Source organism: Rhinatrema bivittatum, chromosome 7, assembly GCF_901001135.1.
Source record: "Rhinatrema bivittatum chromosome 7, aRhiBiv1.1, whole genome shotgun sequence".
Classification (NCBI taxonomy): domain Eukaryota; kingdom Metazoa; phylum Chordata; class Amphibia; order Gymnophiona; family Rhinatrematidae; genus Rhinatrema; species Rhinatrema bivittatum.
Window position 1 is genome coordinate 225,257,939 of NC_042621.1, and position 15,901 is coordinate 225,273,839.

Here is a 15,901-nt window from a genome sequence, read left to right on the forward strand (position 1 = left end):
TGCAAAGAAACAAAGAGTTGGTTGGATGTCCTATGGACCGCCGTGCGGTTCAGGTAAAATGCTAGTCCATGTTGTTAGTCTAAGGTGTATAAGACTCTCTTTCCCTGGCTAGAGAGAGGTCTTCAAAAGAAAGTAGGCAAGACTATTGACTGATTAAGTGAAAATCTGTTACCACTTTTGGGGTGAGTGCAAAGGACTACCCTGTCATGCAGGAACCTTGTGTAGGGTGAGTATGTGACGAGAGATTGCAACTCACTGACCCTTCTAGCCGATGTAATGGCTACTGAGAAAAATACTTTCTATGTAAGAAATTTCTTGTCGCAGGAATGTAGTATACTTAGGTCCCAGTCAGTGACTGGTGGTCGAATGGGAGGCTTAAGGTGAAGTAAGCCTCTCATAAACCGACTTACTAGGGGTTGCGCTGTTATTGGTGCATCCCCTATTCCCTTGTGATATGCCTCTATGGCACTTAGGTGAACCCTTACAGAGACCAGAATCCGAAAGGTGGCATAGGTAATCTAGTAAAGAAGGAGTGGGGCAAGAAAAAGGTGAAAACCTGTTTGTGTTCACCACTTGGTAAATCTAGTCCACTATAAGTGGTATAGTTAACATGCGGAAGGCTTTCATGAAGCTACGAGAACTTTAGAGACTTGTGTTGAAAGATTAAGTGTTTGCAGAATTTCAACATTCAAGCTGTCAGGGCAAGAGTTGTTAGGCTGGGATGACACAACTTGTCCTGATCCTGAGTTACGAGAGTGGGCGCTGTGCCCAGGCGAATTGGTCTCTGATCAAGAGGTCGAGGAATATGGAAAAACCATACTTTTCGAGGTCAGTATAGGGCTAAGAGGAGTATTGTTCCTCTGTCCTGTTGTAGGTTCACGAGAGTTTTGGGTATGAAGTATGGGAAGCTGTATATATATTACCTTACTGGTCTTGGGCAGCACGTGGGCCTGAGGAACAGTGAACTCCGTCCCGGTTCAGCATTATAAGAGTGCTGGCTATGAGGGATAGCGGAAGATACACATTTAGGAGGCCCTTGATGGAAGAAAGGCATCTATGGGAACGCATTGGAACCATGTGTAGGTAGTAGAATCTGTTCACCGTATGGTTCGATTTGGAAGCAGAGGGCAAGTTCGGTTGACCTCCGCACTAGAAGATTTTTCTCTCTACACATGTCCAAGACCATTCGAGAGGATGGACACCTATCTGGAGAAGGTCTGCTAGTGCGTTCAGTAAGTGTCTGAGATCAGTGGCCCGAAGACACATAGAGTGAGCAAGGTAAAAGCTGTGCAGCTTCATTGCAGCTAAGATGTTGTTTATGCTTGTATGTTGGAAAGCACATTGTCCCTATGCTGTCTGTCTGTATGCACAAAGAATTGTTGTAGAAGCAGTATTGGAAGGCATAAGGGTATAACTCATGGTAGAAGATCCAGGAACTTTATGTGGAACTGCTTGGAGCGGAGTAGACGCATATTGGGTTGAGAAGATTTGTCATCAAACTTACAACCTGAAGTAAATGCAAGCATGAGCAGGATCAGACTAGGATTTTGGTTCTAAATCCGTGATATAGAGAGGGACGAAAGCAGTTGAATAGCTTAGACCCACTGATAATGGAATTTCACTGAATCTAACCCATAGCAGTTTTGCTCTATGAGGGAAGTGCAAAGTGAAAAAACCTCAGAGCCCGATAATGTAAAATTTTTTGGGGGCTAAGGTTATGGAATATGCGGGCAGGGACATGTAGGAATGTATTAGAATGTCTGCACGGATGCTGGACAGGAAGGTCATTGTGACTGTGGTGTCTAGAAGTGTATAAGGGAATTATAGCAGTGACAGTAATCCTAGATAGTGGACTGACTGTGGTTATGCAGCTGTCCATGCAAGGAAAGCATGAATGATGTCGGACTCCATAGAGAAACAGCAGTCACTGATATTGGTTCAATGAAATACCTCAGTTGCCGAAGTTGGTGCCACTGGCAGAGCTTGGAATTGTAATATTGTTGACTCACCATGAGGCACATAGAAAGAATAGAGGTAATGTACTTACTGCATTTTGGAAGCATGGTAAAAGAAAATTATTATTTACCTGCTAATTTTCGTTCCTGTAGTACCATGGATCAGTCCAGACCGTGGGTTATGTCCCCAATCCAGCAGATGGAGTCAGCCAAAACTTTGAGGGGGCGTCACCATAAGTAGAACTACCCCCTCTGCAGGAGTTCAGTATCGAGTATATCAAAGCCCGAGTAGAAAAAACCCGAACCCCCTCATGGAATCAAGTTTATAGAAAATTGGCAACAAAAAGCCATGTAACTGTAATAACAAACTAACAGTGGGCGTCCTACAACCGGTAGGAGGCAACACAGACAACACGTCAACTTGTGAGGCGCTGACGCTGGGGCAACAGTGAAAAATTGACAAGTGGTGAAGTACAGATACCCTTACCGTTCCCACGAGCAAGATGAAGCAGGAGTAGAAAACCCAAAAGCGGTGGGCGTCTGGACTGATCCATGGTACTACAGGAACGAAAATTAGCAGGTAAATAATAATTTTCTTTTCCCTGTACGTACCTGGATCAGTCCAGACCGTGGGATGTACCCAAGCTTCCCTAAATAGGGTGGGGTCCTGCGAGGCCTGCTCGGAGAACCTGTTCACCAAAATGTCCCGTGACTGAAGAGGCGAGGTGTAGGCGGTAATGCCTCGCGAACGTGTGCAACGACTTCCAGGTAGCCGCCCGACAGATCTCCTGGGATGAGACCGAGCGCGCCTCCGCCCAGGAGGCCGCCTGAGACCTTGTAGAATGCGCTACAATGCCAGGCGGAGGCGTCCGCCCCGCCCCAACATAGGAAGCGGCAATACCCGCCTTCAGCCATCTCACAATGGTCGTCTTGGAGGCTTGGGAGCCTTTCTTCGGCCCGGACCAAAGGACAAATAGATGGTCGGAAGTCCGGAACTCGTTGGTAACCCCCAGGTATATACGCAGTGTGCGTTGAACATCCAGGAGACGGAGAGACTTCGGCTCGGAGGCGGAGAAGGACGGCAACTCCACCGTCTGGTTCACATGAAAAGCCGAGACCACCTTCGGTAAGAAGGAAGGAACGGTGCGGATCGAGACTCCCGAGTCGGAGAACCGGAGGTATGGTTCCCTGCACGATAGCGCTTGTAACTCTGATATACGCCGAGCGGAGCAGATTGCCACCAGAAATACCGCCTTGAAGGTGAGATCCTTGAGTGTCGCGGAGCGCAAAGGCTCGAACGGAGGCCCCGACAGGGCTCGGAGCACCAGGTTGAGACTCCAGGAGGGACAGGGATCCCGTAGCGGAGGCCGGAGGTGCTTGACACCCTTGAGAAACCGAGCAATGTCCGTGTGCTGCGAGAGAGAACCCCCCTCCCGCAACAACGAACCAAGAGCGGCAACTTGGACTCTCACCGAGTTGTAGGCTAATCCCTTGTCAACCCCGTCTTGCAGGAACTGAAGGATCTGAGGGACCGAAGCCGTTGTGGGGCTAGTGTCCTGGCTGGCACACCACCGCTCGAACACCTTCCAGACGCGAACGTAGGCCACCGACGTGGACGTCTTGCGCGCCCGCAGCAGCGTTGATATTACCGCCTCCGGGTACCCCCTGCGCCGGAGGCGTCGCCTCTCAAAAGCCAGGCCGCAAGACAGAAGAGTTCTGCCTGCTCGAAAAATACCGGGCCCTGGTGTAGGAGGAAGGGGAGATGCCCCAGCCTGATCGGGCCGTCGACCACCAGCTGCAGCAGGTCCGCGAACCAGGGTCGCCTGGGCCATTCCGGGGCGACGAAGATCACCGTCCCCGAATGTCCTTCTATTCTGCGGAGCATCCGGCCGACTAGGGGCCACGGTGGAAAAGCGTAGAGCAGCAGATGTGCCGGCCATGGAAGTGCCAGGGCGTCCACCCCCTCGGCACCGCGTTCTCTTCGCCGGCTGAAGAAGCGGGGAGCTTTGGCGTTTAGAGCGGATGCCATCAGGTCTAGGTGGGGAGCCCCCCACCGATGAACGAGAAGCTGCGTCGCCTCGTCGGACAGAGACCACTCCCCGGGATCCAGCCGTTGACGGCTGAGGAAGTCCGCTTGAACATTGTCCACCCCGGCGATGTGTGACGCTGCCAGCCGGACGAGATGACGCTCCGCCCATTGCATGAGCAGCGCTGCTTCCAGCGCGACTTGTGGACTGCGCGTGCCTCCTTGGCGATTGATGTAGGCCACGGTAGTCGCATTGTCCGATAGCACTCTGACCTCGCGGTTTCGGAGGAGCGGGAGAAAATGCCGCAGGGCGAGCCTGACCGCCCTGGTCTCCAGACGGTTGATGGACCACGTCGCCTCCACCGCCGACCACGTTCCTTGCGTGGCGCTGCGATCGCAGACAGCGCCCCAGCCCGCTAGACTGACATCGGTGGTTACCACCACCCAATCCGGTAAGTCGAGGGACACGCCTCGGGCTAGGTTCGCCGGATCCAACCACCAGCCCAGACTGTCCCTGGCCTTCTGAGGAAGTGGCAGAATCATCTGGTAGTCCTGCGAGACCGGTTTCCAACGGGAGAGGAGCGCCCACTGCAAGGGCCGGAAATGTGCAAACGCCCAGGGGACCATATCTATGGTGGATCCCATCACCCCCAGGAGTTGCAGGTAATCCCATGAGGTGGGTTCCGGTAACACAGAGAAACGTCGTATGTGCTCCCGCAAAGAGAGCGCCTTGTCCTGTCGCAAGAAGACTTTGCCCAGCCGGGTGTCGAAGGTCGCCCCCAAGAAATCCAAGCGCTGTGAGGGTACGAGGGAGCTCTTGGAGAAGTTCACCACCCATCCCAGGGAATGCAGAAACTGTAGCACCCTGGACACGGCCGCCTGGCCAAGGGTGAACGACTTCGCGCGAATGAGCCAATCGTCCAGATAGGGATGAACCAGGATCCCCTCCCTCCGGAGAGCCGCAGCCACGACTACCATAATCTTGGTGAAGGTGCGTGGAGCCGTCGCCAGTCCGAACGGGAGAGCTATGAACTGGAAGTGCTGGTCCAGTATCTTGAATCGCAGAAGGCGGTGCTGATCCGGCCGAATGGGGATGTGTAAGTAAGCCTCCGTGAGGTCCAAGGAGGCAAGGAACTCCCCCCGATGCACCGCTGCGATCACCGACCGCAGCGTTTCCATGCGAAAGCGGAGCACTCGGAGGGACTTGTTGACCTCCTTGAGATCCAGAATGGGCCGAAACGATCCGTCCTTCTTTGGCACCACGAAGTAGATTGAATAGTGGCCCAAGCCCACCTCTCCGAAGGGCACGGGCGCAATAGCGCCTATCTCCTGAAGCCTGTTCAGCGTGGACTGCACCGCCTGCCGCTTGAGGGCCGAGCCACAAGGGGAAAATACGAAACGATTCTTCGGTGGCCGGACAAATTCCAAAGCGTAACCCAACTTTACGGTGTCTAAGACCCACTGGTCTGAGGTAATCCGTGCCCACTCCCTGTAGAAAAACTTCAGCCGCCCCCCGATCCTGGGGACGGTGGAGTGGGCGACTCTGGCATCATTGTGAAGACTTGGAGGAGGGGTTACCTGTCCCGAGAGCGGGGCGCGCGGGCCTGCGGCCGCGAAAGGGCTGGGACCGGGAAGCAGGCGGCCTGGAGCCCCCCGGCCTGTAGTTCCTGTAACGCCGCTGCGCCCTGGCTCTAGTCCGGGACGAAGCAAACGCCCGGGAAGGGCGATATCTATCCTCCGGGAGGCGGTGAACCGCATTTTCCCCCAGCGACTTGATGAGCTGGTCCAGGTCCTCTCCAAAGAGGAACTTACCCTTGAAGGGTAGGGAGCCCAGGCTCGACTTGGAAGACGTATCTGCCGCCCAATTGCGAAGCCACAGCAGCCGCCTGGCCGCCACCACCGAGACCATAGTTCTCGCCTGGACGCGGAACAGGTCATACGAGGCATCTGCCCCGTACGCCACTGCAGCTTCTAACCTGTCCGCCTGAGCGGCCTCCGCCGCTGGCAGATCCTGGGAGGTGAGAAGTTGTTGAACCCACAGGAGGCTTGCCCGCTGGGCGAGTGAACTGCACATCGCTGCTCTCATACCCAGCGCGGAGACCTCGAAGACTCTTTTCAGGAAGATCTCCAATTTGCGATCTTGCGTATCCCGCAGGGCCGTGCCCCCTGTCACCGGGATTGTCGTCCTCTTCGTGACCGCCGAGACTGCAGAGTCAACTCTCGGAACCTTGATGAGATCCAGGAAATCTTGAGGTAGCGGGTAGAGCCGTTCCATGGCACGACTCACTTTCAGAGTCGATTCGGGGGTATCCCATTCCCTCGTGAGGAGCTGCAGGAACGAGTCGTGAATGGGGAAAGCCCTCGCCCTCGGGCGCAGGGCCGCCAGGACCGGATCTCCTTTCTTTGAGGATGTGACCACCGCCGGCGCTACTGGGGCAGGCGGGTCAGGCGGCGGATCCAGGTCCAGCTCCTGAATGATGCGTGGGATGAGCTCGTCCAGCTCTTCCCTCTGGAAAAGGCGCAGCGTACGCGGATCGTCCCCCTCCGTCGTGGCGTCCCCTTGCCCCAGGTCGATGAAGTCCGGGTCAGGGTCCACTGGGTCCGGCGCCGCTCCCCCTGTCGCTGGCGAAACCCGAGCACGTGCGGGGAGGCGAGGGGCCCCCGCTCCCGCCGCAACGGGGGGGGGCCTGAGCCGCAGGCGAGGTTCGGCATATCTTGGCAGGGGGGGGGTCCACCGGTGTATCCAGACCCTGCAGGTATGCCGTGTGCATAAGTAGGACGAACTCCGGGGAAAACCCGGGTCGCGCCGCGGAGGCTCTGGAGGGGGGCACGTCCGCGCTCTCCTGCCCCTGCGGGCCCTGCTCCGGCAGCAAGGTCGGGGGCGAGTCTGGCTCCGACTCCCTGTCATTCGCTCTCTCCTGAGGTGCCTCGGGGCGGCGAGCGCTCAAGATGGCCGCCGTTCCCGCCAGACCTGTGGGAGGGGCCCGCCCCCGGCGTCCGGGCAGAGGCGCGAGAAAAGAGAAATCTGCAACGGGATGTGAGGTGCCTTCCCCCCCGGGAAGACACCGGGCACAGATGCCCTCCCTGGAGATGCGGGACCCCGGTTCGCCGCAAGCCGCGCAGCGCGTCGGCCGCGGCATCGCAGTGCCGAAAAAAGACCGCGAAAAACGAAAATGCTCAAAAATGATAAAAAAATGAGCCTCGGGGTCCCGCGAGCCGAAACGCCGCCGCCGCGGGGGGCCCGATGGCCTGCACTGCCCGCCGACGTGAAGAATCCGAAGGCGCGGGGGGGCCCTCCTGGCCACACTACCCGCCAAGAAGAAAAACCTGCCTGCCTGCCTAGCCGAGCCGCCCACGAGGCGCTCAAGATGGCCGCTGACAGTGTGGCAAGCGCGCAGAGGCCGGTGCTGTCGGCCTCCGCGAGGTACCAGAGGGGTTTGGGGAGCTGAAAAGTCAAAGAAACAGCAACTTACCCCGTCAGTAGTGCATAGAAAACAAGGGAGACACAGACAGAGGGTAAGCCACGCCTCCCCAAAGTTGAACCCCTCAATAAATTAATTAACTCAATCAGAGCTTTCCTTTTTTTTTTTTTTTTTTTTTTTTTTTTTTTTTTTTAAACAAACTTGATTCAAACTTGATTCCAAAGAAAAAAGGCAATAGCCCAAGACAAGGCAGCCAAGTACAAAGTGAAAAGCTTATGCTGAATTGGGAGCACTCCAAATTCCCTACTCGCATCTGCTGGAGTCAGAAGATACTGAACTCCTGCAGAGGGGGTAGTTCTACTTATGGTGACGCCCCCTCAAAGTTTTGGCTGACTCCATCTGCTGGATTGGGGACATAACCCACGGTCTGGACTGATCCAGGTACGTACAGGGAACGAGAGATATCATTTTACCTGTGCCTTCTGAAGAAAGTTGGTATTTCTGAGGTCCAGGATGGGCGGAGAGTAACTACTTTCTGTTGAAAGAATAATGTAATTAAAACTCCCCAACCCCCCTCTTCCCCCCTCTGCGCTTTATAGCATGTAGGGGAGTGTACCGGGAACGTTGGTACAAGGTGGGGTGGCTGCTCTGGTATCCGGCCAGTTGGAAAACCGGGAGGTGTCCAGCTGGAGGGGTTGATGTAATCTGGATATCATGTAACCTCCCACGGGAGTGAGAGCGGTAAAGTTTTACCCGCATTTCCGAGTGCTGTACAAGGAGACATCGAGACCTGTATCAGGCTTCGAGGTGGACTTGCACTTGAGGCAGCATTTGTTGGACCTCGTGTTTAGCAGAACAGCGAATGCACCTGGAACTCTGGTTCTGAAACAGGAACCAAAAGCTAGAGCATTAATCAGTACAGAGCCCCGTTGCAGAAAAAGGGAGGAAGCCCTGATGCAATCCCAAAGAAAAGAAAGAGAGGTTCTTCTGGTATTGTGGCTGACATAGCTGGCATAGCGATATGTGACACTAATACAGTTCATGGCCTAGAACTTTTCGAACCATGTGGCCCGAATCAGAGAACACATCTCAATGGGAATGCCGCAGAAGCGGGTACTTACCATCTGACGTGAACCGCCGAAGGACGAGTCGGTGAAGATTGCTGGCTCCGTGGATTTCCGAAGTCCTCGAGGGGTAGCCTGTGGACGTAAACGTCCATCTCAACTCTGATACCTGGTATGATGGCACAGGTATAGAGGAGACAAGGCTGGGCGTGGCTGGCGCTTAGACCGTAATGAATGGAGGGCCAAAATCCCACACCTATGTCGGTGGGGCATGCCTGGGAACAGGGGAGCCGATTAACGAGCTCGTGAACCCGACCCTTGTCGCAGCGGCTCGATGTCTCTTGACGCCAGTGCAGAATTCTTCGGACCTCGATCCAATGTTTCTGGAGCAGGAAAGACTGCCAAACTGTGCAGAACAGTGCCGAAGGCAGTGGTGATGTTGCTCGGTCCAAGCATTGTCCAGCATTGAGAAGGATAGCAGCAATGTGCTGGATGGTGTCAGTGGGGGACGGCCATCGTGGCAGTGACGATGGATGCCACGGTGCTCGACCTGGTCTTTCCCCAGCGCCAAGATGGAAGCCCTCGCTGTCCTGGATGGCGATCGATGACGGACTGTCAGCATGCCTACTCTGCTCCTGATATGGGGCTTTAATAAGGACCCAAAGCATGGAGCACTGTGTTCAGGGGAGGGCATTATGTGGCGGTGTTATGTCGGCATAGACGGTGTCGATGGCGGCCAAAACGGCTTCGAGAGTAATGTAAAAATGGATATGAAAAATGTTGATGACTCGTCCAGCAATGTTGACAGTGCCGGAGCACTGACGACATTGGTGTAGGTATCTATGGGAACGATGTGGCAACGAAAAATCAAAAAAACATCACTGGTTGCGGAAAAAATGATACCGGCATTGACGGAGTCAATGACCGCATCCATAAAAACATTGAAGATACCGATGAGAATGACATGAGTGTCGAGATCATCGATGTATGGAGGTGGGCATTGACAATATCTGTGGTATGGCCTCGGGCATCGATGGTATTGATTGGATCGACTTGGGCAACAATGACGTCCATGGCATTTATGCCACGGACATGGGCATTGATCGCACTGACATGGGCACCGATGGAATCGATGTTGGCATGGATTTCACCGATGGAATGGACATTGGTATAAGTGGAATCCACTTTGGCTTCAATGTCATCTATGGAATTGGCATTGGCATGGATGTAAATGGCATTGGCATGGATGCCCATCGATAAAAACAGCCTGGCATCCATGCCCATTGATGAAAACAGCCTGGCATCGATGGCCCTCGATGGAATCGACCTGTCATCGATGTCCATCGATGGAAACCATCTGGGCATCGATGTCCATCAATGAAAACCATCTGGGCATCGATGTCCATCAATGGAATGGACCCCAGTATCGATGGCCATCAATGGAATGGACCCCAGTATCGATGTAGATCAATGGAATGGACCTGGCATCAATGTAGATCGATGGAATGGACCTGGCATCGATGGCCATCGATGCAATGGATCTGGCATCGATGGCCATCGATGGAATTGACCTGGTATCGATGGCCATCGATGGAAATCGATAAAAAAATCCTGGGCATTGATGGCATCCATAATTTAAGGATGGCATCGATGGAAATGACCCCAGTAGCAATGGAAGTGCCCCGGGCAGCAGTGACATTGACCCGAATATGGATGGCAGCGACGAGACAAGGTGTTCATCGATGGTATCCACCCGGGCAACGATAGCACCGACAAAAGCTAAGGAAAAAATCATTGCCATGGATGAAAACATAGATGGCACTGATAGAAATGATGTAGGGAGGATGGCATCAGGGTACCGCAGGGGGAGGGGTACCTGTGGCATCAAAAAATGCAGGATGGCCTGAAGGGGGGGACCAACGGTAGCGATGGGGTATCGACTGCACGAAGGTACCGAGGAAAATAAAGGACCTGAATCTACAGAGGCTGTGGTGGCACCCATAACCATGGAAGTCCCTGTCCCACTAGCGCTAATAGCTAAGCAGAGTGTCACAGAGGGACACTTGCAGGCTATGTGTGACTAACTGAAAAATAGGGAGAGGGAAGGCCGCAGTCGGTTGGCAGCCAGAAAGGTGACAGGAACTGCTGAAAAAACATGGCATAGTACTCACCGAACGTCGAATTAAACCAACACAGAGGGAGACCGGTGCAGGGAAAAGTGTTTGTGAAGTAAAAATGTAAATCTTTCCGTGAGGAAAAAAGTGTTAGAATTTCTCACAGAGCTCCTAATCGCTATGCTTACTGCAGAGCGGAAAAAAGAAGACTGAAGGGAGACCCCTGTGGACGCAGGGATCATAGCATGCTGGGCATGCTCAGTGCACTCAGTGTGCCAGTCAAAGCTTTTTAGAAACTTTGACAGAAAGTTTTCCGTGATAGGGCTCCATTACTGATGTCACCCATATGTGAGGACTAGCATCCTGCTTGTCCTGGGATAAATGTATTTATATGCATTCATATGGTGGCCTTCCTAGGGCACCTTACAATAACTAATCAACTACATACACATGAGAGTACATAAGAGATTGTGAAAGCAAATAGAGGAATTAGTCACTTGAATAGACCCAAGTGACTAGGTATATTTCAATTTTCTTTTGAAGATAACTAATGAAAGTACATTAACAAATGGTGGAAGTATATTCCACACGAAGGGGACAAGGAGGCAAAAGGTATGAAGGCAAGAAGAAGCCTGCTTTAAAAATGTAGTACACAGAAATGTACAAGACACAAAGCAAAGATAGCAGAAAGGAACATAATTGGAAATTAGAGAAGATAGGAGGTAAATGTAACATGTTATCGTAGCAATTTTCAAAAGCCCATTTACACGTTGAACGTGCACTTACACGTGAATATCCTATGGACAATTGAATGGCATATATTATTGCAATTTTCCAAATCCACCCAACGGGTAAAGTATATTTACAGTACATGTGTAAAACCCAGTTTTCAGTATGTAGGTCTTTTTGAAAATTACCAAGTGTGGAACAGAAAGAATAATGACAATGTATATAATGACAAATAGCGTTACAATATATACCCAGCATTTACATTTACAGGGTTGTATGGGAAATTGTACAACATTTATATGTAATGGGGCAATTTTCATATGTGTTTACCTATGGGAAAAAGTCTTTGAAAGTTACCACATCCCCTTCCCCATACCTTGCAAAACAAAAAAGAGTGGAGCTGGGTAAGGTTAGGGCAAACACCCAAAAGAACACACCAGAATTTCATTTTGAAATCCTGGTTCATTCTTTATGCTGATTTTCACATCATACTTTCCCACTCAAAGTATGGAAGGTAAAAAATTTCCACTGGCTGCCAGGATTTTCAAAGAAACTCAGCAGGGAATTTCCCTTTGAAAGCATTCACAGGCCTGCAAGCTCCATGGGAGGGCTGATCCTGAAAACAGCTTTTAATGTGATTAGCACCAACAAGCATGGATAGTATCTAACATTTATAATCACAAAAATCTTCTCATTATTAAAAATAAATTTAAAAAAAACATTAAAAGGAAACAGGTGTTCATGATTAGTTGATACCACAATCAAATGCACTCAAATTCTTACATGTTTAAGAAGGATTCAAAATCAACTAGATAAATGAGGCTTGACTGACGTGCCGCAAATGCGCAGTAGAGAGCAGCTCTACTGCGCATGCGTGGCACAAAGAACTCTACCCAACGTGCCGCAAGAGAGCACATCGGTCTGAGCAGCAGACACGGCGTTTTGCAGCAGTGGTGGCGGTATGTGAGCATCGGTCGGGCCAGCAACAGAGAGCGGCGTGGAGGAGCAACGGCGGTGAAAGCTGAGCGACGGGCGGGCAAGCAACAAGCGCGGTGGTCAGGCATGCGCGAGATCACCGCTCCAAGAAAAGGCTCCTCAGACATGTTAACAGCCTGAGCCTGGCCCTCTGTTGCCGGGGAATGGAGGAGGGAGTAGGAAGTAGGGACGGCGATGGAGGGACAGGCTCAGGCTGTTAACATGCTGCAGTTCCATCAGCAAATGCCTCCTCCTTTAGCCTGGTCCCTCCCAGCCGGCCCTGTAGAAGAGAAAAAGAGGGAATGGAGGAGGGCTGAGGGAGAGGGAAGGGGTTGTGGATAAGGTGATAGTGGAAGGAAAGGGAAGATGAGAGGGGATAGAAGGAAAAGGGATGAGTGAGTAAGTGGGAAGGGTAAGAAGTTGTGCAGAACAGAAAAAGAGGGAGTGGAGGAGGGCTGAGGGAGAGGGAAGGGGTTGTGGATGAGGTGATAGGGGAAGGAAAGGAAAGATGAGAGGGGATGGAAGGAAAAGGGATGAGTGAGTAATTGGGAAGAGTAAGAAGTTGTGCAGAAGAGAAAAAGAGGGAGCGGAGGAGGGTGGAAGGGATAATGAGAGGCGATGGAAGGAAAAGGGAAGAGGATATGAGTGAGTAAGTGGGAAGGGTAAGAAGTTGTGGAGAAGAGAGGAGAAGAGAGCGGCTCTGACCAACGGAATATCGCCCGTTTTAACGGGCCTAACGGCTAGTATAATATATAGTATGCAACCACAAATCACCTCCTGGGAGGATCTGAAACACGGCCACATTGGGAACTGAAAACGGGTGGACAGATAAGTCGGCGTTAATTGAAGTAGATAAATCGGCGGGAGTTGTTTGAAGCAATTAAAAACAAGTTTGTACAGTTACACTTTCTTGGGAAGGTGATTTAGGAATTTTACAGATTGATAAGGCAGACTGTTGAACTTTTAATCTACACATATACACGCTAATATTTACAAAAAATAAAAAATAATCGGCTGGTGGAGGTTTGTTCATGATTACATGAGAGAAATATCACCAGGTTGGTGATAAATGAAGATATGAAACTTTCCTCTCTGGCTAAAAAAAAATTTTTCTAAAAGAATTTACTTGAAAAAATATTTCAAAAAAACATTTTCTAAAAAGATACTCAATTGAGATATTTAATTGCACATTTAAAAGATTTAAATTGAAAAAACTGCTTTATGAGGTGATTTGTGGTTCCATGCTTAGTTGATAGACATTTACTTCACATAATACATTGCAGTGCACAAAACACAAAGCAACATTGTATTGTAAAGACTTATTATAAGAATTATACATTGGTACCACATTTCATATTAGTGAAGCTTCACAAACCTGAAGAGTCCACCCCATTTCTTAAGAAGAGTTTCATTGTACTGATCTCTGATTTCAAACAAAAGGTCAAATAGTCGGTTGACAAGAAAGCCATAACCCTGAAATACAAAAATAAAAGAAACATAGAACAAGTAAAGTAATTCCTCACAGTTATCACTTGAATGTTTTGAAAAGGACAGTATCCGGACACATATGGACTCTTGTGCTTGAAAACCTATGCCTCAACAAATCTGTTAACCTATAAGGTGCCACCAGCCTCTGGGTTGTTTTTGCTACTACAGACTAGCATGGTTATTCCTCTGGAATAATTTTTATATTCCATTTACAACTGGTGATCATAGCATTAATTCATCTGGGAAGATCCTACAATATAGCACATTTTATCCAAATGGTTGGGACTAAGGTCATTCTGATAAATGGGAGTTCCCCCTCCACTCCTCGCCATGGCCCAGTTTGACTCCCCGTTCCCTAGCCTCTCACCACCACAACTTGAGACAATCCAGGTGTTGAGTGGCGTGGACAGCAGAGTACTTCTTTACCCTACTCCTCCTGCAGCTGGTATCTCTCCCTCCTGCAGAGTTCATTGTCAGATCAGTGTCTGAACCATACAGTGCTTTATATATTATTTATGGAGCAACTCATGGTTCAAAAAGCTGAGCTCAATCATTCTGATGAGTAAAAGGAATGATTGGTAATCTATTATCATATGAAGTAAGAGCCAAAAGAAACTGCTAAGCAAGGGGGGAAAAAAGCACTCTTTACAGAGTTGGACCAGTGAACAAGGAAAAACAATTGACTAATGCACAAATACAGTGGGAAATACAGAGTTACTCTGCAACCATAAGTAGATCAAAACTTGACAAAGGATGTGTTAAGGAGAGGAACTTAAAGCTGAAGATGAAAGAATGATTACAGCACATGAAGATGTATTATGGACAAGATGGTTCACAGCCTGCATAGAAAAATCAGGTAAAAAAGGCAAATGGGGGAGACTGGAAGGAGGAAGGCATAGTCTGCCTATGGGATTCCTGTGCCAGTTCCTGGAACATCTCTGTGAGGGAGCAAGGGTCCTGATGTCCTCCCCCGACAAAGGTAAGGGGAGGTTTAGACAGGGCCGGGCGGGTAGGTTAGGTAGAGGAAGGGAGGGGAAGGTGAGGGGAGGGCGTTAGAGAATTCCCTCCGAGGCCGCTCCGATTTCGGAGCGGCCTCGGAGGGAACGGAGGTAGGCTGTGCGGCTCGGCGCGCGCCGGCTATACAGAATCGGTAGCCTTGCGCGCGCCGATCCAGGATTTTAGCGGATACGCGCAGCTACGCGCGTATCTACTAAAATCCAGCGCCTGATGCGCCAACAAAAGTACGCCAAATCGCGCTTTCTGAAAATCTACCCCTAGGTCTGCTGCTATTGGTGGGTAGGGTTCCAGTCCCAACTTTATTAGGGGCAATTCTGGTACACAGCCTCTATCTGCCTCTTCACCCCTGATAAAGCCTTCTACCATCACCCTAGAGCAGAGCTTTCCAAACTGTGTGTCGGGACACGTTAGTGTGTCGCCTGCAGTGTGCAGGTGTGTCGCGCAAGCCTGGTCAACTCTGATGCGAGTTTGGGCTTTTTTTTTTTCTAGAGATTCACTTTTTTTTTTTCAGTTTATGGGTTGCTTATTATTGGGTGATTTTTGCTGTCAATCGCGTTTTTTGGGGGGGGCTTGGTGGGTGGAACGAGCCCAGCCATCCTTGCATTGGCTGCTGCTGCCGATGAGGCCTGGCCATGAAGAGTACTGACTGCAAGCAGCAGTGTCTGGTGATCATGGAAGGGAGTGAAGCACTTAACTGGCAACAATCAAAAAGACGAGGTACATGAGTGTGGGGGCCAGACATGTGCTGGGGGGAGAGAGATGAGTGAGTGGTGGGCAAACGTGCTGGGGGGACAGACATGTGCTTGAGGGGGAGAGATATGAGTGTGTGGGGTACAGACATGTGCTGGGGGGAGAGAAATGAGTGTGTGGGGGTCAGACATGTGCTTGAGGGGGAGAGATATGAGTGTGTGGGGTACAGACATGTGCTGGGGGGGGAGAGAGATGAGTGTGTGGGGGACAGACAATTTGTTTTATTATTGTTTCTCATAAATTATAACAATAAAATGAATCTTGGAATATATATTTTTAATATAAATTTAAGGTTTTCATGAGATAGGTTGTGTCGTGAAACATTTTATTTATGTATATATTTAAGGAAACATACATAAAT

At 50.6% G+C, this 15,901-nt stretch overlaps 1 protein-coding gene across 11 annotated transcripts in view; it reads right to left on the reverse strand.

Annotated features, from left to right (window-relative positions):
• EXOC6 (exocyst complex component 6) overlaps positions 1-15,901 on the reverse strand; it is a 734,347-nt gene that overhangs the window by 388,581 nt on the left and 329,865 nt on the right. For all 11 annotated transcript variants that reach the window (XM_029609912.1, XM_029609910.1, XM_029609905.1 and 8 more), the window contains one exon: positions 13,661-13,758. In XM_029609912.1, coding sequence (XP_029465772.1) covers positions 13,661-13,758 — 98 coding nt within the window. The remainder of the gene's footprint in view (positions 1-13,660; positions 13,759-15,901) is intronic.